We start from the raw sequence: 24384 nt of genomic DNA, 5'->3' as shown, positions 1-24384 counted from the left end.
TTTTATTATAGTCATAATATGTTTTTTTCAGTATTACCAGTAATTGGGGCATCGTTTTCCTCCACATGGCACATCAAATCAGCCATAAAGAGAGATACATCCAGCAATTGGGTTAGAAGATTGAAGCTGAACACTGGGTGACAACCAGAAACCAGTTCCCTCGTTTGAAGCAGAACTCATTTTAGAGCAAACATTGCCAAAAATACCAGAAATACAATAGCCTGAGACATCAGCCGCATAATTACACCAAAGAAGGAGTTTAATTCAACTTAATTACGTATCGAAAATAAATGCTATCTGATTGATATGCTTTCCGTTTTTGGTTTACCAAATTTGCTAAAGGACATGATGCATCACTTCATTTTGCAAGGCAACTTGCATCAAAGAAAGATGATTCAAACATGGTATGACTGTGTACAACGTGTCAGCAGCTGATCTCAAGTAAATATGACTTGGAGACTTTAAAAAAAAGTAAAAGTGACATAACTGGATTGTTGATGCAGTGTCTCGTTTTTCTTTTGCAAAACATGTCCTCAGGCACAGTGAAACACAATATGCACCAACAGACGTTTGCTTTTTGTTGCATGTACGAAAAAGGGTGGAGGTTTGTTATCGCATTGCACTATATACCTGACTCACACATGTTCCTGCAAAACATTTCTCCATGTTGTTGTTGGTCCTTTGACGACTCGGTTATTGGGGGGACTGAACCTTTCACATTATCTCGGGCGGACGTGCAGTTCGTGTAGGCCTACAGGCGTCTCCCCTGCATCCTCCTCTTTGCAAGCAGCAAGCCACGCCCCCTCTAATCTCACCCAAAGTTCAACAACCATTTTTATCAACAACAGAAAAAGGTTGTGCCACTAATATACCCGTTCCCAATGCCGCATATATAAGAGGCACCAGTGTAGGACATTGGGATAGTCAGCTTTTTGGGGAGGAGTAGATCCGTTCAAGTTTGAGCATTTATTCAAGAGGAAATTCTGCTTTTAGCCTGGTAAACACATATTTTCATTTCATAAACTAATCTTACGAGAATCCACTATTGAATCCCTTGCATCTGTTTTCAGTCCTGAGTTTAGCCTTATTTATGGGGCTACTTGTGTTATATATTTGCTCTAAAAACAACCAATGTTGATCTTGCAATATACACCAACCCTGGTTTTGTGTTACACGTCTTCAAATGCTCTTCATGGTCCACTGGCTGTGTTTATGCGCCATTTAAAATAGTTTCCACTTTCGATTCTGCTCAACCAGACGCCTCTTGGTTTGTGCGTCTGTGTCTGTCCCGCACGAGGGGGCGGTGGGGCGGCGACACGTCATATCAGCCGCCGCGCTCTGATTGGCTGCCGATTCTCACCCGACACAGCTGTGATTGTTTTCTGCAGAGAAAGCTCTGGTGCCTGGTATGAGTTTCTGTGCGGTGGAATGGAGCAGCACTGGTCTCTCTTTCTCTAACCAACATTTTCCTTGTTGCAACGAGCAGGAACAACCAGGAGACGACCCGGGCTCCGACACCACAACTAGTGAAGACATCTTGAGATCACGGTAAGCACCCGCCTTAATTTACTCTGTGTAGCACAACTTATTTGCCTTCCAGCAGGACACGAAGCAACCCCATTAATGTATCGCATGCAACATGTATTCTCTCTACTTGTAAGCTAAACTCGAGTATGACGTCACACATGTATCCAACTCTCCTCCAGCCTTTTTTTTTAAAGCGCCAAATGCCCAGACTGGAGGAGCACTGCTGGAGCTGCTCCTGTGCACCGAGGGTCGAAAGCAAACACTCGTCCGAAGCTAACTGGTTAGCATCCAAAGCTGAAGAAATGATGTCCATCATCACGTCGGTGCTCCGCAACGCCTACGGCTCTCTGCAGGACGTGCGGGCGGCCAACCTGATCCGCCGGGGTCTGGTGCTCTTCACGGTCGGAGCGTTCCTCGCCCTGGTGCTCAACTTGCTGCAGATCCAGAGGCACGTCACTCTGTTTCCCGAGGAGGTGATGGCAACTTTGTTTTCGTCCGCCTGGTGGATCCCACCGTGCTGCGGCACCGGGGCCGGTGAGTAGACGAGACGCGTGTTTTGTATATAGTGTCGGGGGGGGGGCAGTTTGTTCCAGGTCATCGGGAGTTTGCAGCCAAATTTGAGACAAAGGAATGCTGAGAGGGGAGGGGTTACAGGGCAGTAGTTTTCTTCCATATCGGGAGAGAAGTGCAGAGAAAAATAAAGTCAGTAAAATGCATTTTCCGAATCGGCAATGGGTGCTAAAAAGTATGGAAATCATCATATGTGGGGTTAATTCACATGCAACACCATACTGAGCTGTACACTTATAAACGTGTAAACGGTACCGTTATATTATTGTTACTGTATGATCATGTGGCAATGAATCACCATTCGGCTTTGTTATTACTGGCTTTTCGACAGGTCTTTATTTTCTAATGCTATACTAGTCTTCGTGGTCTTGGCAGTCAGTTATTTTAAAAAAAAGAAAATGACTGGGAACAGATGGTAGCAATTGTCGTACTCTGATTGGCCGCAACAGCCGGATGCGACATCAGCTGCGCGCTCATTGGCTCGTGTCATAACGGGTGAGCTGAGGGGGCGGTACTTTAAGGCCAGGAGCCGGGAAGTGGGTGTGGAAGATCTGAAGGGGGGGGAAACAACACATTTGATCGCCTGTTCCTCTCGCCACGTGATGCGAGGCAGAACAAACGAAAGTTAAACTGCAGCTTCATGTTTGTTCATGCTGTTGACAAATTAATGTCTCTCCACGTCATTTAAGAACTTGCTTATGGTCTGAATCGTGTGCAATGTATGCTGACAATATCCTACTCAATATTTAGTTTACAGTGACTTACATTAACTGATTTTTCTTTCCATTAATCTAATCCATTGTAGAACGTGCAACACCTGGTTCTAGTTTGTAAATTGTAAGAACTTTGCTCCTCGTCGTCGTGTTATGCAGTGATGAACTAAATACCAATTTGGAGTGGTCTCAGAAAACAAGCAATTTTATTTAATGTCTTCGCTTTCTGGTCAAGCTGGAGGTCAACTTCACTTAAAAGCTGGTTTTCTTTCAAAATGACCGTCAAACAAACCGCGATAAAGAAATGGTTCAATCAAAAGATTAATTTCAAAACATCTATTCTGTTTTTTTAAGTGTATGCACTGTGCAGGTGTCTGAATAAGACTTGTAGAAGTGCATGTTCATCAATTCAAAAATAATTCCACGCAGCAGCTCCATAACAAGATTTGCCTGCTGGCGTTTCACATAATTTCTGCTTATCTTGTCTAATTTGGGGTCTGTGTGTTCCCTCTCGCAGCTGTTGTGGGCCTGCTGTATCCCTGCCTCGACAGTCATTTGGGAGAGCCGCACAAGTTCAAGAGGGAGTGGGCCAGCGTCATGAGATGCATCGCAGTGTTCGTCGGCATCAACCACGCCAGTGTTGTATCCTTTCAACCACTTTATTATATAGATTTTATTTTGTTAAAATACATGGAAAAGGCACAGTTCAACGTCTAGTTTGGACAAAGTATGTAAAGCAACAGGATGTCCTGCTTTGCCTTCAAGAAGGGATGGAACTTCTGCACGCCGTGCAAATATTTGAGTAAGGACTAATGGTGTGTGAGTGTCACTGTTTGTTTTTTGTCCTTAATTGCGCGGTGACACAGAAACTCGACTTCGACAACAACGTGCAGCTCTCCCTCACGCTGGCGGCCTTGTCCCTGGGCCTGTGGTGGACATTCGACCGGTCCAGGAGCGGCTTTGGTTTGGGCGTCACCACCGCCGTCCTCGCCACCGTCTTCACACAGCTGCTCGTCTACAATGGCGTTTACCAGTAAGTTAGCCGCCAGCTGTCATTGCAACAACACAATCAAAGGGAACAAAGGCAGCCCAGGTTTTTCCCTTCTTGTTTTGAGGAAACGAAACTGATGCTGTTAAAGATGATTAATCACAAGTGCTTTGTCATATCTAATTTTCTGTTTTCATATTGCGCACGCAACAAAAATAGTTTGTGCAGGGATGATCACATCGCTGTAGAGTAAAGCCCCGACCAGCTGTGAATGAATTAGAGGATGTACCTGGAAGTACAGTCCCAGCTGTATGATTCTATCACACAAAGAAATATGAGGTCGGAAGTGCCAGGTTGTATTTTGGGAAGTCCCCTAGTCTCTGGGAGCCTAATTAATGGGACCCCCCCCCCCTCCTCCCCCGTTACTGGCTTCAGTGGCATACCTTCAAAAGTACTGTTCATGTTGGAGGTTCAAAAGGTAGCTACAGCTCATGCTGACTTTGGAGTATCTTTTCTTGCATGACGGGTTTAATTTTTTATCGATGTCTTTCCTGTTAGTAAGAGTCTGAGATTTGTTTTCATTCTGTGACATGACATACGTACTTTGTCTTTCGATATCTTATTTAGCCTCAGAGAACTGGGTTTGTTTAGACCCCCTCTGTAGAGGTCAGGATCCGCTCGCCTAGCCCACTTTACACAGTTCAGTGATTTAATGATTATTTGTTTTTCCTCTCTTTCAGGTACACATCTCCGGACTTCTTGTATGTGCGCTCATGGCTCCCATGCATATTCTTCTCAGGCGGCGTCACCGTGGGAAACATTGGACGGCAACTTGCCATGGTAATGTCTGCAACTATTTTTATTTATATATATATATACATCTCTATCCAATGTCAGTCTGGGTCTAATCTATATTCACCCTCAAGACACTTTAACAATTGTTCAACTTGCAGGCACGTGCACAGACATTTTGGGGGGCAGGTGCTCAAACCAAAAAAAAAGGGCACCCATCGCCAAAATGATTTTTCCAAGTTAAGGAGTTGGTTGCTAGCAACACTTGAAACGCATTGTGTCGTGAGAAGACATGAGAGTTGAACAAAATGACATGTTTTCTATTAACAATTACAATTTATTTTCATTTACAAAATAATAGGAGCCAAAAATGCCATATAATAAACAACGTACTAACCTCGACCGTTCGGTCATGCCGGGAAATATCAAACTTCTGTAAAAACATTATAAGGCCTCAATCTGATATTTCCCAGCATGACATCACTCTTGGTTAGTAAGAAGCTATTACAAGTGTTGTTTTTTCTTGCGTTTACTCTTTTCACCCTCTGCAATTACTCATACAAGATTGATCTTTGTAAAACTGGAACAAACAAAACAAAGAGAAACATACCACATAAAACAATGTGGCACATGGATAGCATGACACTGAGAGCTATTGTTAGCATAGTTTAGCTGCTCTGTTCTAGCTGTGAATTATTGTGACATTTATAAAATGAATTAATAAATTCAACATACTATCGAAATTGTCTAAATGGCATTTATAAAACTCTCTCTCTCTCTCTCTCTCTCTCTCTCTCTCTCTCTCTCTCTCTCTCTCAAACATGACATCAGTAAACAGCTGGACTAGGCTTTGAAATCATGGATTTCGGGAATTTGTGTTCGTTTTTTTTTTTTTTAGCAAACGTCGGACCAGTTGTGACGTAATATTTTCAGTTGTGGTTGATTTATCACCAAACAACGTCATGACTCATGACCTGTTTGTCTGGTGCTGCAGGTCAGAGGAGAAGGAGGTGCACCCGTTTGGTGGCACGAGGAGCACTGCACGGAGGAGGAAGTGGAGGAGGAGGAGGGAGGGGCGCGGCGGGGGTGGGGGGGGGGTGGGGCTCGTGAGCGCCGCGGAGCATGTCGGGGCGAAATTCTCACAAGAACTCCAATAAATGCCCTGACAGATATCCAAACACATTTGGGAGGACTTGATGACGGAGACTATTTTTTATTCTTAAATACTTATGAATGAAGAAGAAAAGTGGGCTCCAGCAAAAAGGGCACTTTTCTCATCCAGGGCAAAAGGGCTGGTGCTTGAGCACCACTAGGGCTCTATCTGTGCACGTGCCTGTCAACTTGTGAATATAAGGCATACCAAGTAAGCATTTCAGCTAGTTTTTATGCAGTTAAATCTGATTCCCATGTGTAGAACACTGGCATTCAATATGTATTTGACATTTCAAAGAAGCTTGCAGTTATTTAAGTGTAACATCTCCACGTTTAACAATGTGTCACATGTTGGCCTCTTGATCTTTTAGCTTCTTGGTGAACCTTTAAACAATGACCTGTTTTCCGTGGAATGTGGTGCGGTCACACGATACTCTTGATCCAGGCGCTTTCTCCAATTTTGCCAAGATTATAGTTCAGGGGGATAACAACTGTGACGATGGGGGAAACCGTTTTGATCATATTTGAACAAAATACCTCTTGACATTTATCAGTAACGGCCTTGAGCGATCGGATCTGTCTGGTGCAAGAGACTTCAAAAGATTCCTCTGCACCGCACTTGACACTTTAAACTCAACCACAACAACCGATTTTAAAATTGTCAAAATGGTTAAAGTTTTGCAAAGTGCCCCCCCCCGCCCCATTTCCTTCTTAATTATCCCATCAAGCCAGCTTTGATGTCTTCATTACGCCTGTGCCCAGAAGCCTCACCTCATTCTGTCTGTAAAGTAAGAGTCCCGTCACTCCCTCAGTTTGACTCGAGTGAGAGCGTGAAAGCAGATTAAGGGCTGTTGTTTTTCACAGTGGTGGTGAGACGCGGAGCCAGTCAGGACTCGGCTGACCAGAGGGTCATTTGCTACTTGTTGTTTTTGTTTGCGGAGGAATGTTGGCACATGTCTGCGCTCGTGGTTTTGTTATTCCCCCTTTTCGCTCCAGTGGGTCGTTTATGAGCAGGATCGGGAGGAACATGAGACTTTGTATCTCCAAAGTATTTTTTTTTCTTCTTTTCTTTGTCTTCTGTGTCAGAGCCAGTTGTAGTGAAGCGGTCTGTTTCGCAGCATTAACATTCAGATTACGGTTCATTTGAAGTTGCAGTCGGATGTGTCGTTTAGGAATACGTGAGTAAAAAAGTTCAGTTTACAAACTTTTTCTGAATATATTTAGAATTTTTTTTTCTTCCTTATGGGTAAAATAAGCAATGAGAAAAGCAGAATGCCTTTTTTAATGTGTCGAGCAAGCAGTACTCTCTTCCCTTATTGTAGAGGGGAAATTCTAAAAAGGGGAACTGAGAAAAATGTTTGCCTCTCCTTTAAATTTGACACGTAAAAAGTCATTTTTGATTTGTTCATAAATCAGCAGCAAGTCCATATTTACTTAAAAGCTACTCATTGCTTGAATAAAATCTGGATATTTTCCACAGTTTGGTTTAACCTGCAGTGTTGAGTTTAGAGGAAGAAGAAAAAATCCTCATGTATAATTCATATCTTGAGATGAGTCACCTGAGGCTGTTGAGCTCCCCTGTCAACAGAACAATAAAGTAGTTTTATGACAATACTTTGATACGCCTGTCACTGTAGGGATCATAAATCTACATCAGTTCTTGCATAAAAAAGGTTTCAGCCACTACCCCTTCTCCATAAAGACACTCAATTTGTAAGCAACTTTGCAACTCCACATATTCTAATGTTTGCTCCTAATTGCTGTAGAACTTTGATTGACATGTTATTTACACCGAGCGTCTTCTCTGCTTCCCCTCAGGGCGGCGTCGAGAAACCCCACATGGACTGAACAGTGGAAACGCAGGAGCGCGGGCGACGGGACAGACAATGTAAAGATGGACAAGTTACGCGAAGAATGATGAGGATAACGGGAGCAAAGAGACTCATTGATTTCACTTCGTCCTTTGTTCTCGTAACAAAGTGCGGGTCAGAAAAAAAGCCCCTCATCTAACATGCCATGTCCTCTGCACCTCCTTGTGGCCAAACAGCCTCTCCCTCCCGCCTCTGTTCTACCCCATTAGTATGGAGGCTCCCTTCACACGATGCAGGAGGACAGTGTTTGCCTTTCTTTTTTTTCTAAATGATTTTTTTTTTTTTACGTGAACTGGTTTTATTTTTAATGCTGGAAGTATATAACGTATCTTTTTGCCGTTCATGGAGCGTGTGCTTTAGTGTGGATGCATCCCGGTCTTACAGAGAAGACTGTTTTTTGTTTTTTCCGCCTGAATATGTTATGATCCATAAAAGGGAAATGTCTTCACTCTCACATTGCAATGTATTCAGTGGCCTCGGTTGCATCGCTGGGGCACGTGGGGGGGGGGGGAGGAGGAGAGGGAGGAGGATGTACGTTCCCAGTTGAAACCAAAATTAACTATTTATCTTAGTTTTTGAATGACCCCCCCCCCCCCCCCCCTGCCCGGTGTTGGATCTTCTCATCCAGGTTGAACTTTAAAGTGACGCGGAAGCTCACGGTGGTTGGAATGAAGAGACAGGAAATGTGTTCAAGCGTGCCAATTAGTTTGTGCCGGCGACACAAGACCGACTAGTCGCGTTTACCTTCGAACAGCACCATATTCTCATTGTCTGGGAAGATCTTCTGTACATTGTTTTTGTCTGCTTCTTACTATTTTAAGACTCATGCAGACAGGATTGTTGGGTATGGAGCAATGAAAAAAATCACATTTTGTGTTATTTTTTTATCAGCAGAGCGAAAGAAAGCCACCGCGCTGGACAGTTTTGAAAGAGGGTACCGGGAGTATACTACAGCTACTGTTGCCAGCATCCGTGGTCATTGTTGGACCAGTTTAAGACACTGTGGTTACCATGTGTTCAATGTCTTCGTGATCAGTTACAATATTCCCCCACTCCAGATTCAAACTATTGGGAACATCCACCAGTTGAAGGAGAGGGCAGGATATTATTTCTTAAGATTTGCAATCTGTGATTGCCTGTGTATTATAGAACGTAGTGCTTTTGTCACTAACAGTTTAGTTTCATCATTTGTACAAACATTGAATTGTTGCTTGTGTTTAATGGCTTTCCTATGTGATCAGAACGGTATTATTACCATACCAGACCTCCAGTGTGTTAGTTAGAATTTGGGGGTCTACAAGATTAAGTGCAATCAGAGTATACATCTGCCGATTATTCGATCTTTTTTTATTTATTATTTCTGACTGGCAAAAAAAAAAAAAAAAAAGCAATAACATATTTTGTTTTTGTGAACAAGATATGTGTCAGAGATGACATGCCTTCAGAGAGACGACATTTAAAAGAAGATATCGTGTCTCATTTAGTCGAAGCAAACCTGATTTTATTTTTGTGAAGACTTTTTTTGTCGGCGGATCACTTCAGGTTGAATCTGCTTACATTCAGGTGTATTTCACTAAAGAGGAAACTTATTTTGTGAGGTGGTGAAGCACCTTTTTGTTTCAATGTTTTCGAGTGTCTGTGCGTCTGATATTTCAGCCATGTATCATTTTTGCTAACATGGATTTAAGTGAAAAATAAAGGCCTGATAAGGATATCTGCGTATACTCATTACTCACACATAGGGCTGGATTATTATAGAAGACCGATATAAGAATGATGTGCACAGTACCGACATATTGACACCATCTGTAAAACCAGTTAACCCTGCTCTGGTGATATGAAGCTGATGCGAACATACAGCCGAGCGTCCTTCATTCTGCCTTTTGAGTACGACACTAGCCTAATTGCACATCTCAGCAGCTTCAGTAAAACAATGGCTCTGATTTTTTTCTTTTCTTTTATCTTTACTAGTTGTCAAATGCAGCCACAGCTCAATTGCACCAGAGCTTACTGGGGTTTGTTGTGTCTGCTGTCACGGCCAAGTTGAATGGATGTGGACACTCTTTTGTCCGGGGGCCTCTGTCAGCCTCCAGAGCCATTATAATGTCTTCTGCTGCATCTTCCCCGACCACCCCCCTCAACAACAAAAAAACTGAAAGTACCCCCCGCCCCTGTGTGTCGCTGGGATCACAAGGAACTGCCCCCCCCCCCCTTCTACCCCCGGTCTACCCCTCTCTGAACACGCCTTTCTGGAGGGCAGCCTTCTATTTATACCTAGCGGGGGACTGACAGTTAACCTTTTGCTCTGGGGGAAATTTCTGGGAGTGGGGCCAATATCTGTGGGCTATTCTGAATGAACCCCTCGTTCCGGGAGGCTCTCTATACATCTATGTATCTGTCCTCTATCTATTTATCTATCTATCTCTCAGTCTGACAGGCCAACGATCCAGCGCCACACGCCACTTCTCCCCTCTCCTTCCTCTTTCAGTCTCCCCCTCTTCTCAGGCAGAATAATTGGCCCGGGCTTCAACCTCCTTTCATTTCCAGCCACAGTAAACTGAAAGACTCCATTAGAGCGCCTCCTTATTGCCAAAATACCCCCCCTGCTCCACCCTCCCCTCTCTCTTCCTCTTTCCGTTCACTGCGAGGAGACAGGCCCGGGCCCATCTGATCTATTGATTTGAGCCATCTATAGATTCTTCTGGTAGACCGTTCAATTTCATCTCCTCGAGGCACCGTTGTGTTATGATTATGTCTTTGAAATTGTGGTTATTGAGCTTTTACCCTGTTGCGGCGAGTCAACCGGCAGTAAACATGAAGACAGTGATGTTAACATTTTACAACTTTTCAATTATAACCAGACTACAAGCAGAGGCCCACCAGAGGCTCAGGCAACTCAACACTGTTCTAGAGGTAAAATCTAGAGATCCCAACATTCCCAAAGACAGCAAACATGTCGGTATACAACTTTGGAAAATGTAAAAGAAATTATAGACACGACATCTAGAATATCTCCATTTGAAGGAATGGTGCAGCTATTGAACAGCTGGTATAGATTATTGTGCTTTTGCTACTTGAGGGAAATCGACATGTCTGTCGTGAAATATATAGAACATTATGTATTTCGCTGGAGTCTTTCTGTTTCCCCGTTGGATTTTGTTTTTAGTCTTTAATGTGTCAATATCTTTAAAAAAGGGGACTCATTAAAAAAAATTCTTAGCTTTATAATACTCAAACTGTACTTTTCTTTTGATTATTCACAACCTGATCTTGATCATACTGGCAAACGGCAGTAATCCTGTACAACCATAAACACAATAAAGACTTCATCACAGGTTTGGGAAAGAATAAGTCATAAAAGATGGCCCAAAAATAAACATACAAATAAACATCACTTGCCCAATGCCTAATATCAATAATATATATATTTTAAACTAAGCCAACCTCAAAACGTAAGCCTTAACCCCAGTTTACACGCATCCATATGAGCCAATGAGTTATCAAGGTCACACACACTCCCCTCCTTCCCTCTTTTGGGAGGTAATTCCCTCTCACCTACGGGCCCCTCGGCCCTTTCAGGTAGCTCGACTCCGTTATCAGACGTCTGTGCAGTTCCCTTCTTGGCTGAGGGGTCTCCTGTCGCCTCACTCTCCCTGTCACACACATTTAGAAGTCTTGCCAAGTGTTGCATGCATACAGGTGTCACACACACACACACACACACACACACACACTGGAGGGTGTTGTGTGGGAGAAGTAGAGCGCAGTACATTGCAGTTGTATCTGCTCGGCAGTGATGGCTTTTGTTACCACCAGATGACAGTATTTATCCTCTTAGCTTGTCTGGACATTATTACCATGACCTTTGTGGACCCCTAGTGGAGGCACAAGGAACTGCACATATCTTGCAAGGCCTGATCTCGCAATGCAGAAACCCATTCCTCCAAATCCTTATATCAAGAGTAGATTCAGAGAACATAAACCTCCCGAGAACTTCAAGCGAAATGCAGATAGATACGATAGTTGATCGGATACGAAAACCTCTATATACGGTTACAAATGTGTGTTCAAGTATGTAAATACTCCACACAGATGTTTAGAAATCATATGCAGTTTTGTTTTGTATAATAAACAGCTTCTTTAAAAAGCCTCTCGGACAAAGAACATCAAAATTCAGATTCAAAAAGATGATTTATTAAAGAGTGGCAGTAAGATTATTCTAGGAATATTTATTGCACACTGCAGTGAGCGGGGCCGAGTCGCATGCATGATGGGAAAGGTCAATGAAATGGATTGAGTGTGGAGAAAATCATTGCACGCTCTTATTTCTCTGCCAAAAGGTTGTGTGTGTGTGTGTGTGAGGTTTAGGTCTACTGAGTCTTCATTACACCAGCGCTGGGTCCACTCCTATCCTCTGTCCTCTGCCCTCGCTCATTGCCGGCCAGGAATAATGAATTACAGTAGATGCCATGGGGGGCTGAGTGAGTGGACTCCATTTTAGCTCAAATTACCCCTCAGATCCTATTCAAATGGCAGTCTCAGGATGCTCCCTGCCTGCGCACGTATTCCTGTCTGAGGGTGTATTTATCCGGGAACACCTTTTCCTTCATTTTCTCATTTCTGTTTCCAGCTTTTCTTTTGTGTCCATCCATTTAGCGCTTCAGGGCAGAATCAAAGGCGTAGAAGCCAAACGTGTGTATACTTAAAAACACATGGAATGGACTACAGCTGCAGCACCGTCTTCAACAGTGGAACAACGGTTCACATCTCACTGGGATGCATTTCAGTCAGCATGCTTAGATGTGTGTGCAATTCCTGTTGATTCCGCCGCAGGACAATAACAACATAACAGCCTAAACCTCAGGTGATGGCACATTATGCATGCTATCTAAACAAATCCTTCCCAGTGTAAATTAAACACACCCGGTGCATCTCACAGCCCAGATCAGACGCTGCAAATCGACCAGGGTGGTAATAATAACTGAATAAAAAGTAATGGAATAAATCAAACTCAGCATTTCCATTGCATGATCAGATCTCGACAAGCAGACAACAACTTTGCATTTTTATGGAAAACTCCCAGACAGTATAAGTTAAAAAATGTACACCGTATAGGTCAATGCCCATGCATATTCCTGATATATTTCTATAAATAATAAAAGGATTAAATATGAGATGATCTGTAAATCTGATTTTAAGATGACCTTGGTCTAGGCCTGGGTATATGCTTTGAATTGTGTAAAAGAAACCCATATATATATATATATATATATATATATACACTACCGTTCAAAAGTTTGGGGTCATCCAGACAATTTCGTGTCTTCCATGAAAACTCACTTTTATTTATCAAATTAATTGAAAATTGAATAGAAAATATAGTCAAGACATTGACAAGGTTAGAAATAATGATTAATATTTGAAGTATTAATTTTGTTCTTCAAACTTCAAGCTCAAAGGAAGGCCAGTTGTATAGCTTATATCACCAGCATAACTGTTTTCAGCTGTGCTAACATAATTGCACAAGGGTTTTCTAGTCAGATATTAGTCTTCTAAGGCGATTAGCAAACACAATGTACCATTAGAACACTGGAGTGATAGTTGATGGAAATGGGCCTCTATACACCTATGGAGATATTTCATTAGAAACCAGACGTTTCCACATAGAATAGTCATTTACCACATTAACAATGTATAGTGTGTATTTTTGATTGATGTTATCTTTATTGAAAAAACAGTGCTTTTCTTTGAAAAATAAAGACATTTCTAAGTGACCCCAAACTTTTGAACGGTAGTATATATATATATATATATATATATATATATATATAAAATATGAAGAAAGGGTTACTCAATAGTTCAGAACTATAGATAGCCAACCTGCTGTGTGGTCATACAGGAGCAGAAATCTACACCACATTGAAACACACGGGTCTGTTTACATCTAAGAAATATGTCACCCACATGAATATTGCCAAAGAATAGAGCGTTCATTTGCATAATCCACATCATGCTCGCAGCCCTGTTTAGGATGCACTAAAGGTCGATGTTTGTCATGTTTTAATTAGTCTTCATTAGTAGGCGTAAGAGACATTTCTGGGGAGCAACAGGCATGCAGCCCATTCATCTCGCTGCTGAGAGATGCACAAAGTTGGCAGGCTAAATCCAACTGGGAAAGTTATTGCTCCTAAAATGGCCTTTGACAGCCCGGCTCGCGGATAAGTGACAAATTCACAACATATCCGCGGCTGGGGGGTAAAAACAACTCAGGTGCACGCGGGGTGAAAGGGACTCTGTCGCACATGGTGCTTTCAGGGGAGTCCGGCACTATTTTGGCAGATGAGAGCGATGCCACACAGGGAGAGGGGTCGAGGAACCGCTTCGGACTGACCTCCTTCCACTATTATTAAAGTTGCAAGCTGGACGCAGAGGCATAACATGAATTGTTTCTCCCATTTAGAATGAAAGCCATGTCTGAAAAACGGAAATAAACGAGGAGGGAGTGAAAAAAAAAAGTTGGGACTGGGAGCATGAACTGGATGTATTTATTAATTAAATGTGTAACTGTGTATAACTGTACAGAAAGTCCGATGACTGTAGGTTAAATCTACTTTCAGAAGTGTCGCCTAAATTGGAGACAATACGATTTTGAAAATGTGCATATTGGGGAAATGCTCATGGCGTCACTGCACGTGTTCTCCTGCTTTTGGGTTTGCATGATATTTTACGTGGGACGACCTTGAAAAGAACTCAAACATAAAAGAGGATACGTGTGGTGACCTGACGAAGGCCGGCCTGCTTTAAAACCTCTACCATCTGCTTCCTGAGCAGCAAGTGCTTTCCACCTGTCTCTATTTTATTCTCTCCCCGTACTCGTAAAAACGCCCGCAGGAGCGCGAGACAGGTGCACGAGGCATTCGGACGATCCGAGGCCCGTGAAGTATTCCACGGGCGCCCCCGCACATGGAGCATCGGAGGAAACCAGGGGAACTTCCGGGGCCCCATCGGGCCGAGTGAAGCGAGTTGGAGAGCAATCAGGGAAGCACGAGGCTCCGTTACGTGGCTTGTTCTTTGAGTTCTGTTTTGCTCATTCATAAATGCCCCCCCCCCCCTCCCCTATTGTCCCCCTCGGCTCCCCCATGTTGCACCGCATCCTATTTGTTCTGTATGACGGAGAATGTAAACCCGTTGACCTTAACCGGAAATAGCCACCGCGTGGACTTCATTCTTTGCTGTCACAAGTAAGACGTGAGAAGTCCTGCGGACCAGCTGGAGGAGTCCAGTATGCGGGCCCCACCGTGGGCCTGACCCCAGTGGAGGATCTCTCATACACAGCTATGATGCACCCTTAATAAACAATCTTTGAGAGGAAAGTTAGAAAGACAAACTCACAGACTGAGAACTTGCACACGTTTATTTTGCCGTTTACAAGTCATTGTGTGAGCGTCTTCTGCCTCAGCTATTTATTTATTTTTTTAACCTTTTTTTTTAGAATAACATGGAGTCAATCTGCAGTAGTTTTCCCTCTATCACGGAATAATTGTCAAAATAAAATATATACGGTTGCAGGTGAAAATAAACGTAAAGCTGCAAATTCCCTACAATAATTTAATTTCAAGTGTCGTCTGATTATTGTTGCAACTTTAATTTCCTAGTGGTTATGTTGCAGTCAGAGGGTGTGCTATCTCAGCCTGCATATCCCTGAAGTTGGTTTAAAAGTTCCGCATTTTAAAAAAAGAACAAAAGATTAAGAAATTGAACAAACTGACTTGATCTTTCCCTTTTATTTGACCCAGTTGGCTTCGTAATAAGCCTTTTGAATTTTCACACGAATCCCCAACTTTAAAAACCTATATTTCCCCCTCCATAAATCAGTTTTTAATGTACTCAACTTTCAGCCGTTTTGTGGGGGGCTTAAGTCAATTACACTTTTATGTTTCACATTTTACATTTTTGTTTGTCCTATCTGAACAATGACCAACGGAGTTTAATAAAATTAAATGTAAAAAGAGCATTTGAGTGCAGCTGCTTTGTTCTAAGGAACATTTACTCCTTTAGAAACGTGACGCAAGCGTTCTCCTCATATTAGTGATGCGTTCAGGAGTTTGCAGGAGCTGAGCTGCATTCAATTAGCCTTCATCCAATTTAGCTGAGGCCTTAATTGCGCTCAGGGTGGTGCAGTTGTTTGTGCTAAGCTCTGTTTGAGACTTCTGTGGAGAAATGCGAGCCGCTCCTTAAGAACAATCACAATTCAAATGAGACTTATCTACGCCAGACCGATCAGACGGATTAGGAGTTATTAAAACCTATAAAGGGCTGAGACCAGAAGCCTCAACGACTCAAAGTTCTCTGTAAACACTTTTACACCACGAAATACAGTATAGACATCATCTACATTAGGTGGTGCATGATGAATAAATAGCGGATTAAAGGCGATTCACAATACAGAAACAAAAATACATTAATTAGACTTTGAGGAGCACGTGCCAAGTGTTTTAAAATACAAAGCAAACATTTAAAAAATATTTCATGTTATGGCTTTTAGAAGAATACAAACGAGTTTAATTAACCCCAATTAGCTTTATATATAAATATACTGTATTTCAGCAACATTTGACCCCCCCCCCCGCCCCCAAATGAAGCATGTATTTACACTGCGAAAATATCAATATCTTTACAAGGGGCAAACATTACCAATGAGATCATATAATTGCATTTATTTTTTATACAAATTTAGGTTTTTTTCCCCCACGTACATTTCTTGTGATGTGCCAAATTCAACGCACAACACGTTCTGGAAAATTCCTGGGAAACAATGGGCCATTGGAAACAGGTGGAACTCTCAGTCTCCAAAATACAAATTGTGTGTGTTTTTTTCTTCTTCTTTAAACTAGATTAATTGTTTCTCTAAACTGATTGACTTTTTGCAGTGTAGACACAATTAGGCCCGCTTCTAATCTTCTCTAATTCGCCTGCCATGCTCTTGGCTGACCCGGGATGAAATACAGGGGGCAGCGAGCTTCCAGGCCCACAAAAGCACAACAAACAAAATCATATGGGATCATCAAATAGGAGAGACTTGCTTTCAGGGTTTGAAAGGCACAGGAAGCTGGAGGATTTGGTTCGACCCCTGCATGGTGACAGAGCTGATATCGAGACCCCCATTCATCTGGAGGGAGGGGTGATGGGGCCGGGGGAGGGAGCAAGGGGGGGTCGGGGTAGAGACGGGGTGGAGGGGGCTCAGGGTGCATCTGCAGAGGTCCCACCACCACCCTCTGATCTGTGAGCTGGCACATATCACGGCGTCCATTCACAAATCCTCCTTCTGCGCGTCACCTTTTGTAGTACTCCATAGTACTGAGCGCTGCTGACGTGTAAGACAATCCTACCAAGGAAAATACAGAGGAGGAAAAAAATAGGTTATTGGAACTCAAGGACAGGGCACATGCGCACAATGCATGCGATGTATTATAGTCCGAAGGGTGTGTGTGTGTGTGTGCGCGTAAGGAGGAGGAGGAGGGTGCAGAGGGAGTGGGGGTGTATAAGTGAATATGAAATAGACAGTTGCTGGATTTATAGGACACATATATAGAAACAACATCACATAACTGCGTTTGAAGCGTTGATTTTTTTTAAATCTCCAAAATCGGGGATATTAACCCTTCCATGCAAAAAAACTAAAGCATTCACTTATTTAGTAGAAGCTGACAGATATGAGATGTACGACAATCAATATCTGCTGCTTCCCATGAACAAGAACAGAATGCATGCATACTAAAACTGTCTTCAACCTATATGCCTCGACCGCAAAGCAACATCTTAAATAGTCAAATCACAGGCTGCTATAACGATGATTGCATGTTGGCAAATTACAAATAACGGTAACTAGAATGTTCCAGAACTTCAAATCATCAAGTAGTGATTTAGATTTCGGCTTTTTTAACATTAGTCGACTTGAATGCTACGGAGCAAATTATTTCAATTAACGCTTGCAGGATACGAAACATTTGCATCTGTGTTCGACATGTGAGAGGAGAAATGTGTTCATTTCCCTTTTTTTGTAGGAATATCTGTATCAAAACGTGTAAAAGCGCATGCACAGCACCTTCAATAAATCCACACACGCCTGTAACACGAGCAACTGAGGCCTGATGAGGAGCTCGTGCAGCCTCGTTTTAGCACAATGATCAACAACTCGTTGATCATTACAAGATAATTATTGTATTATTATGTATTCATACATCCATTTCCCGCGTCTGCACAGGACTAGATAGTGATAATAAATTTAAAAAAAGTAAAACAATGTTCAAGGGTCAGCTATCACACAAACGTATCTTTCAATATTTAAGAAACAACAAACATGAAGACTAAATATGAAGAGCTTCACTTCGCAACAAAGCAATCATGGAAGGCTCCCAAAAAAAGTAACATAAAGCCAGGCTTATATAGACTCAGTTAACTTGATATGATGAATGCCTGACTTCACTTGGAAATAAAAAATAAAATAAGTATTGTCACATGCGACATAATTGGATGCTATACGGCCCTGTTTTAACCCTTAGTCAACCAGACAATGTGTTTTCATTGTGAACCACAAAGTCTGACTCATGTGTCAAACTACAGAAATAGTTAGTGAAGCAAACAAACAAGGTGACTGATTTGTCTGCTTAAAAAAGGACACATGGTGTCTCTTTTATTTTTAAACCACCAAAGTCAAAAACAAGCCAATCAAAACTGGACAAACAAAAGTGAATCCAAAAGAGGGAGTTTGGGCTTGTACATACACTGCAAAAAATACCCTTATAGTCTAGTTTGGAGTATTAAAAGCTTGTTTTGCTGCTAAAAAAACAGCAGAGAGAAAGAGAGAGAGACAGCTGACAGAGAGAGAGGGGGGACTTATGCACGGTGGTGTTTCCCCTTTTTCGAGCTTTTAAAAAACAAGATCATCCGCGTAAAAAAAAAATCACTATTCCCAATAAAGAAAACGCCTCAATATGTAAACAAGTAAAAGGAATGCCATATCGGTCACTTTTTAATCAATAATAATCAGGTGCTTATTATAAGCCTGTTGGTCGTGTTGAGATGTGTATACCTTCTTTGGAGTGTGCGCAGGCTCTTTATTATAATGCGGAGCCTGATGTGGTGTCATTTCCTCCAGACTTGCCCTGTTTTGCTGCGAGGTTAGAGGCCAAGCCCAGGCGGCAGCGGCCTGTCTGTGCCTCCATTGTCTGCCGCTTATTTAGCGCTCAACATTAATCTGCGCTTCCCCTCAAACAATCGCAGCATGAGAGTGGCCTGTCTAATTACATCTTTCACAACTTTCCCTCCAGCAGCCCGAGTGAGAGCTCGCATTGCCCTCGCGGAGAAGAGCAAGAGGAAGTTCGGGTAAGATTTGAGGATTTGGGGGGGGGGGGGGGCGGGGACGATGAGAGCAAGAATTCATTTGTTGAAGAAAAGGACGACCCGAAAGGCCACCTTCAACCCTTTGATGTGGCATTTTGAGAATATGTGTGCATATGAGCTCTGAATGCAAACGCAGATAAGCCCCAAACAAATATGTCTAAAGTAAACTTCCTTGCGATTTGCGCAAAGCCAAGTGAAAAGTGAAGGATAGAAGGTTTCCAGAAGGACAATGCCGAGCTTAAACTCGAGTTTAAATAACAGGGTGTCACAAATACAAATTAAAACAACAGTTATGAGCAGCAGGTTATTGTTGCAACCTGTACGGCGTCCACACATGGCAAATGTCCCCATAGCTCGAATAAATCTAAATATAACGTCTGACCCCAAATAATAGTATATGCGTCCAAGGTTCATTTTATAAATGTGGATCCAAGTTATACGTGAACTATCAGAAAGCTACAGGTGCAGCCAATGCATGCTTTTAATAATAAAAGAGAGCATCTGTCTGACTTTCCAGCTCAATTGTTCAAAGGCTCCTCACTCAGGTCTCGGTCTCGCTGCTCCTCTCTCTGGTCCACCTCGGTGCCTCCTTTCTTTTACGCGCAGCCTCGGTTCAAACGCCAGCGCACAACCGGCTGAGCCATCCCCGCAGCCCGGTGGCGTCCCGGGAGGTGGAACGCCAACTTAGCGCTGGTCAAGCAAAGTTAGCCAAAGTTTTGTCTTTGGCGCGGCTCAGCATCCCGAGCAACACAACAGTTTGTTTGCATCACTGATTTCTTTTAAAGGGATATGGACCCAGCTCTTAGCCGAGCGCAGCGTCACGGCAGGCGAGCTTGAGAACATCCAAAATACTTAACACACATCTCGGACAGGATAGAAAGACTCTTTGGCTGTCACGTTTTCAGTATGTTGCACCTCGTGGACAATTATCACACTGTCACATTAGACTTTCGGCAAATAAAGTGGCCACATGGCACGTTGTAACATAACGCGTGTGCTTGCTGGAGGTTTAAAAACAGATGCACGTTTTGAAATCATAAAAAAATAATTGTAATCAAGAAATATATAGAGTCCACCCTCAAGTGAGAGTATCTACGGGGAGCTATTCCATTTAACCTTGGACAGGACAACCTGACTTTGCATTGCCCCGATTCCATTTGACCTTACATATGTCATAATAACCTTTAATGCACATATATTGTGAACATGTTTTCAACAGATAGTGTGTTCAATGTTGTATAGGAGCAGTTATTCCAACACATGTTGCCTCAAAGATGGTCAGGTCACGGATCCCCAAATGCATCCACATTAGGCCATGTTAGCCTGTACAATAGGGGGGTTGCCTCATTTGCCTTCAAATGAGCAGGTTGTATAGTTGCTATTGTTGTATAGAATTGAACTGCAATGAGCTGTGGAAATCATTAAGTGTGGAGAATGAAACTTGTACACGACTGTGTAGTACAGTGAATATAATAAAAACTGTTTATATTCCTCGTTTATATTGGGAATCCCTCCCAGCCCCGCAAGCGAGGAACCCCAGGGGTCCCCACACCCACTTTGACAGCCCATTGTTTTAATAAACACAAACCCCGTGATACACCGCGTGTTTTCCTTTCTTTTTTTATATCCCCCACCCCAAAAAATAAATAAGTTACAGGTTCATAAAGACAGATGAGTTATACGGAGTATCTGGAAGCATGCACAGGATTTAAATGAGGCTTCTTCCGTCCAGGACTCTTTCCCTTTTACCAAGGCGAGGATGGGCGTTTGTGGACTGCTCTGTAGTCTGCGTCACGTGGCTTGGTTTCTGCCATCCCATTGGTCCAAGGCACGTGTCTGGGAGGACGGTGGGAAAACGTCACTCGAGGGGCTCGTATTGAAAATAAGAACAAAACTCCAGAGTGAGAGTATTCGAGCATCAGTTTAGGAGCCTCTTTATTTACCCTTAGTTTAGTTTAGGTGTAGGCATTGCTGAGCACACTGAAATCGGATAACACTTAATTGGATGCTGCGCAAATGTTTTAGCTCTGCGATATCAGTTGTAACCCGAGATTGAGGGAATATATGTCAAAAAAGTATGTTTTTCTCAGAGGACACTATCGCAAGGCTTTGCATGGTGTCCAAGGCACCCACTAGAATTTGAGTGTTATTTTTTATATCTATATATATATATTCCACTCGTGAAGTGTTTCTTTCTTTCTTTTTTTTATACAATCGAATTTCCCCCTTGAAGTTCTCTTGCGAATTGTTATTGCAGCGGAGAGAGCGACAAAGGGGTTAAAGAGAGCGAATCAGTATGGAAGAAAATGATCACGGCAACAGAGACGTGGTGGAGCGGCAGGAGTCGGCGGATGAGTCCAACAGAGCCATCCTCCCCCGTTTACAGGCGCCGGGGAACCCGCAGGTCCCTCACCGGGTCACCAATTTCTTCATCGACAACATCTTGCGGCCGGATTTCGGACGGAAAAAGGACGGAGACTCGACCCGCGAGGAGAGCAGCCTGGCGTCGCGGGAGAGCCACAACGGCCACCCGGACACCCCTCAGACCGAGCCGGTGGGGAACACGGTGCCGGCGGAGGGGACCTCCACTCCGCACACAGTCACCGTGAGCAAGAAGCCCGCTATAGCCGCCGAGGAGCCCCTGAATCCCCGCGAGGAGGGAGGAGACCAGTGCCTAAGCTCAGACTCAGACAGTTCCCAAGCCAGCTCGAACCCACCCCCGTCCAAGTCCATGCTGTGGCCAGCCTGGGTCTACTGCACCCGGTACTCGGACAGGCCTTCTTCAGGTTGGTGGCACCGTGCATGCGGTTTTTTTTTTTACTCGACCGCGTTCCCGGTAACCTGAAATACCCCTTAACACTGACCCCGGATGCCTTGACCGACTTCTCCCGAGCAGAGTACAGCGAACCGTGCCGAGCGGCGCACGCACAGTCAATACTAAATGCGGAACGAAAATCTATTTAGAAATTGTAGAAATAATATTGGAATGCCAAAAAAACTAAACAAATCTCGTTGTAGACAATACACGAAAAACATGTCCTGGTACAATGTGGAAAATGTAGAACAGAAACACGAGATTTAAAAAAAAGGGCTCGTCTGGGAGAGGAGGCCTATTGTCAACGCAAAAGAGGAAGAAAAAAAGATTAATTTTAAATAGATTAATTTACATTTATTTGTTTTCCATTTCCTCACCAACATATTCATCGAAACACACAAAAACAGTCACTTTTTTCTATACATTTTTTCATTGACAAAGTATTCCCAGTCAGACAGTCGTCTCGTATTTGTCCTCGCGTTATGAATATGATAATACTGGGGTCCTTACTAAACATGAACGCTGACAGGCTGGCTGTTTTCCAGAGAAACTGCAAGTGTGCAAAATAAATATCGGTGCTCCTTAGAAGCGTTATTGTGTTAGGGACGAATTAAATATGCATCTGTTCTATTTTCTTTTACAATGGACGCTCTGCAGCTAATGCATATGCTGGATAGAGAGTTTATTTCTCATATTTATAAGAGAACTCACGCTACAACGTGTCAGCCTGCAGCAAAGTTAACATCAGTGTATTAGTCTTATAGAGTCTATATGAAAAGTGGAGTACAACTTGTTCTCATGCATTATGTAACGCTGTGTGTGTGTATGTGTGTGTTGCGTAAAGCGACTACTACGAGTTGTAGAGCTGCACAGTTTGTATATGGGCTGCTTGGAGAGAAACACACACGCGCGCGCGCGCAGGCTGATTCATCAGTATAAAAGGTTCGGCCTGTATCATGTCGTTGCATTAATGTTTTCCTCACAGTTTGGAGGAGGGAACCAAACAATAAGTGCAAAGCTCCACCGAACAGGCCTCCCTCCACCCAGATGGAACATTAACGTGTTTCTAATGCGCTGCTCTCATTCGGTTCACGTTCGGCCGTCCAGGAGCCTTTCAAGAGGGCCACGACAACAACAAATGCAAAGTAGCTCCATTGAACTGAGTCCCGTGTTTCAGAACAGTAGCTGCGATGTGTCAGGGATGTTTTTGCCCAGTGTTTTCCTATTGGTTAATAATTCCTTATTACTACAGGGGGTGTCATAGTGTGTGTGCGCGTCAGCGTGTTGTTTGTGTGTGAGTATGTGTGTGTAGGCTATACGTGTGTATAAGAAAGGACGAGGAATAGAAACAGGGTGGGAGGGGTTCTTTGGCTTCTCGCTTGTTTTCTTTATTGGACGTGTCAACATTTTACAAATCAGTGCTCATTTTTAACAAGTTTGTCAAAAATCGGCCTCAGGGAATTTAAACTTATTTTGTGACTTTGTTTATATACAAAAAAAAACGTCTACAGACGGTCATCTAATGACAACAGATGTTAAAGGAGACATGTGTTGACTTGATTCTTGTTTTTTGGGGATTAAAATGAGTTTTAAAAAAAATGTAATCGACATAACACAGACTTCATGGACGCACCTGTTTTCTATACACGTGAAGGCTCTATTCTAAATGCAACGCAGTACAATATTACACTTTTGATTCATTTAATGATTATTTAAAAAAAAACTAATTTAATTGTTCTCGTGAAGCTGTTTGCCTGATCATCGCATGCATGTTTTTTTATTTATTGCCCATAATAACAACAACGATATTATCTCTCTCCCACATCTCCACAGGGCCAAGATCTCGCAAACCAAAGAAGAAAACGACCAGCAAAGAGGACAAGCGACCACGGACGGCCTTCACCACAGAGCAGCTGCAGAGACTAAAAACGGAGTTCCAGACCAACCGCTATCTGACGGAGCAGAGGCGGCAGAACCTGGCGGGGGAGCTGGGCCTCAACGAGTCCCAGATCAAGATCTGGTTCCAGAACAAGAGGGCGAAAATCAAGAAGTCCACCGGCGCTAAAAACTCTCTGGCCTTGCACCTGATGGCGCAGGGACTGTACAATCACGCCACCGTCTCGTCGAAGGACGACAAATCAGACAGCGATTGATTTCCGGAGACGTCACCTCCGCGGCCTCCTGACGACAGAGAACCTATAGTAATCCTGATACACCGACAGGAATATTTAAAGATACCACAGCAGATACAAAATACCACAAAGTGTTTTTATTATTATCAATAACACTATATTCACTGACCCACTATACAAGAAATAAATAGATGTAAAACAGTCATTGGACTACTAAAGTCCCCACATGAATATTTAATGGGACATAGGTCTCTATAGGTCGCTATAGGAATACTATAGAGGATTTTCGTTATATGGGAGGTGGTCTCAAGCCTACAATGCAATAATTTCATCGAATAAAAGGGCCAGTGTAGAGTATACCAGCATAAATTGTTTGAAAAAATAAGATATTTCTGCAATATCACGTCTATAAAAAGATGTT

At 43.0% G+C, this 24384-nt stretch overlaps 2 protein-coding genes across 2 annotated transcripts; both read left to right on the top strand.

Annotated features, from left to right (window-relative positions):
• Positions 1 to 903: 903 nt before the first annotated feature.
• Positions 904 to 9327, top strand: insig1 (insulin induced gene 1). Its single transcript, XM_056434244.1, has 7 exons — positions 904 to 997; positions 1487 to 1548; positions 1707 to 2061; positions 3328 to 3452; positions 3677 to 3843; positions 4539 to 4638; positions 7561 to 9327. Exons 3-7 carry the CDS (start codon positions 1728 to 1730, stop codon positions 7588 to 7590), a joined length of 756 nt encoding a protein of 251 aa, XP_056290219.1. The 5' UTR covers positions 904 to 997; positions 1487 to 1548; positions 1707 to 1727; the 3' UTR covers positions 7591 to 9327.
• An 11985-nt stretch (positions 9328 to 21312) lies between these two features.
• en2a (engrailed homeobox 2a) lies at positions 21313 to 23999 on the top strand. Its single transcript, XM_056434489.1, has 2 exons — positions 21313 to 21802; positions 23665 to 23999. The coding sequence occupies exons 1-2, from the start codon at positions 21313 to 21315 to the stop codon at positions 23982 to 23984; spliced, it is 810 nt and encodes a 269-aa protein (XP_056290464.1). The 3' UTR covers positions 23985 to 23999.
• Positions 24000 to 24384: the final 385 nt, after the last annotated feature.

This window comes from Pseudoliparis swirei, chromosome 16 (genome assembly GCF_029220125.1).
Source record: "Pseudoliparis swirei isolate HS2019 ecotype Mariana Trench chromosome 16, NWPU_hadal_v1, whole genome shotgun sequence".
NCBI lineage: Eukaryota > Metazoa > Chordata > Actinopteri > Perciformes > Liparidae > Pseudoliparis > Pseudoliparis swirei.
The sequence above is the reverse complement of the archived record's forward strand: the minus strand, read 5'-3'. Positions and strand labels throughout refer to the sequence as shown.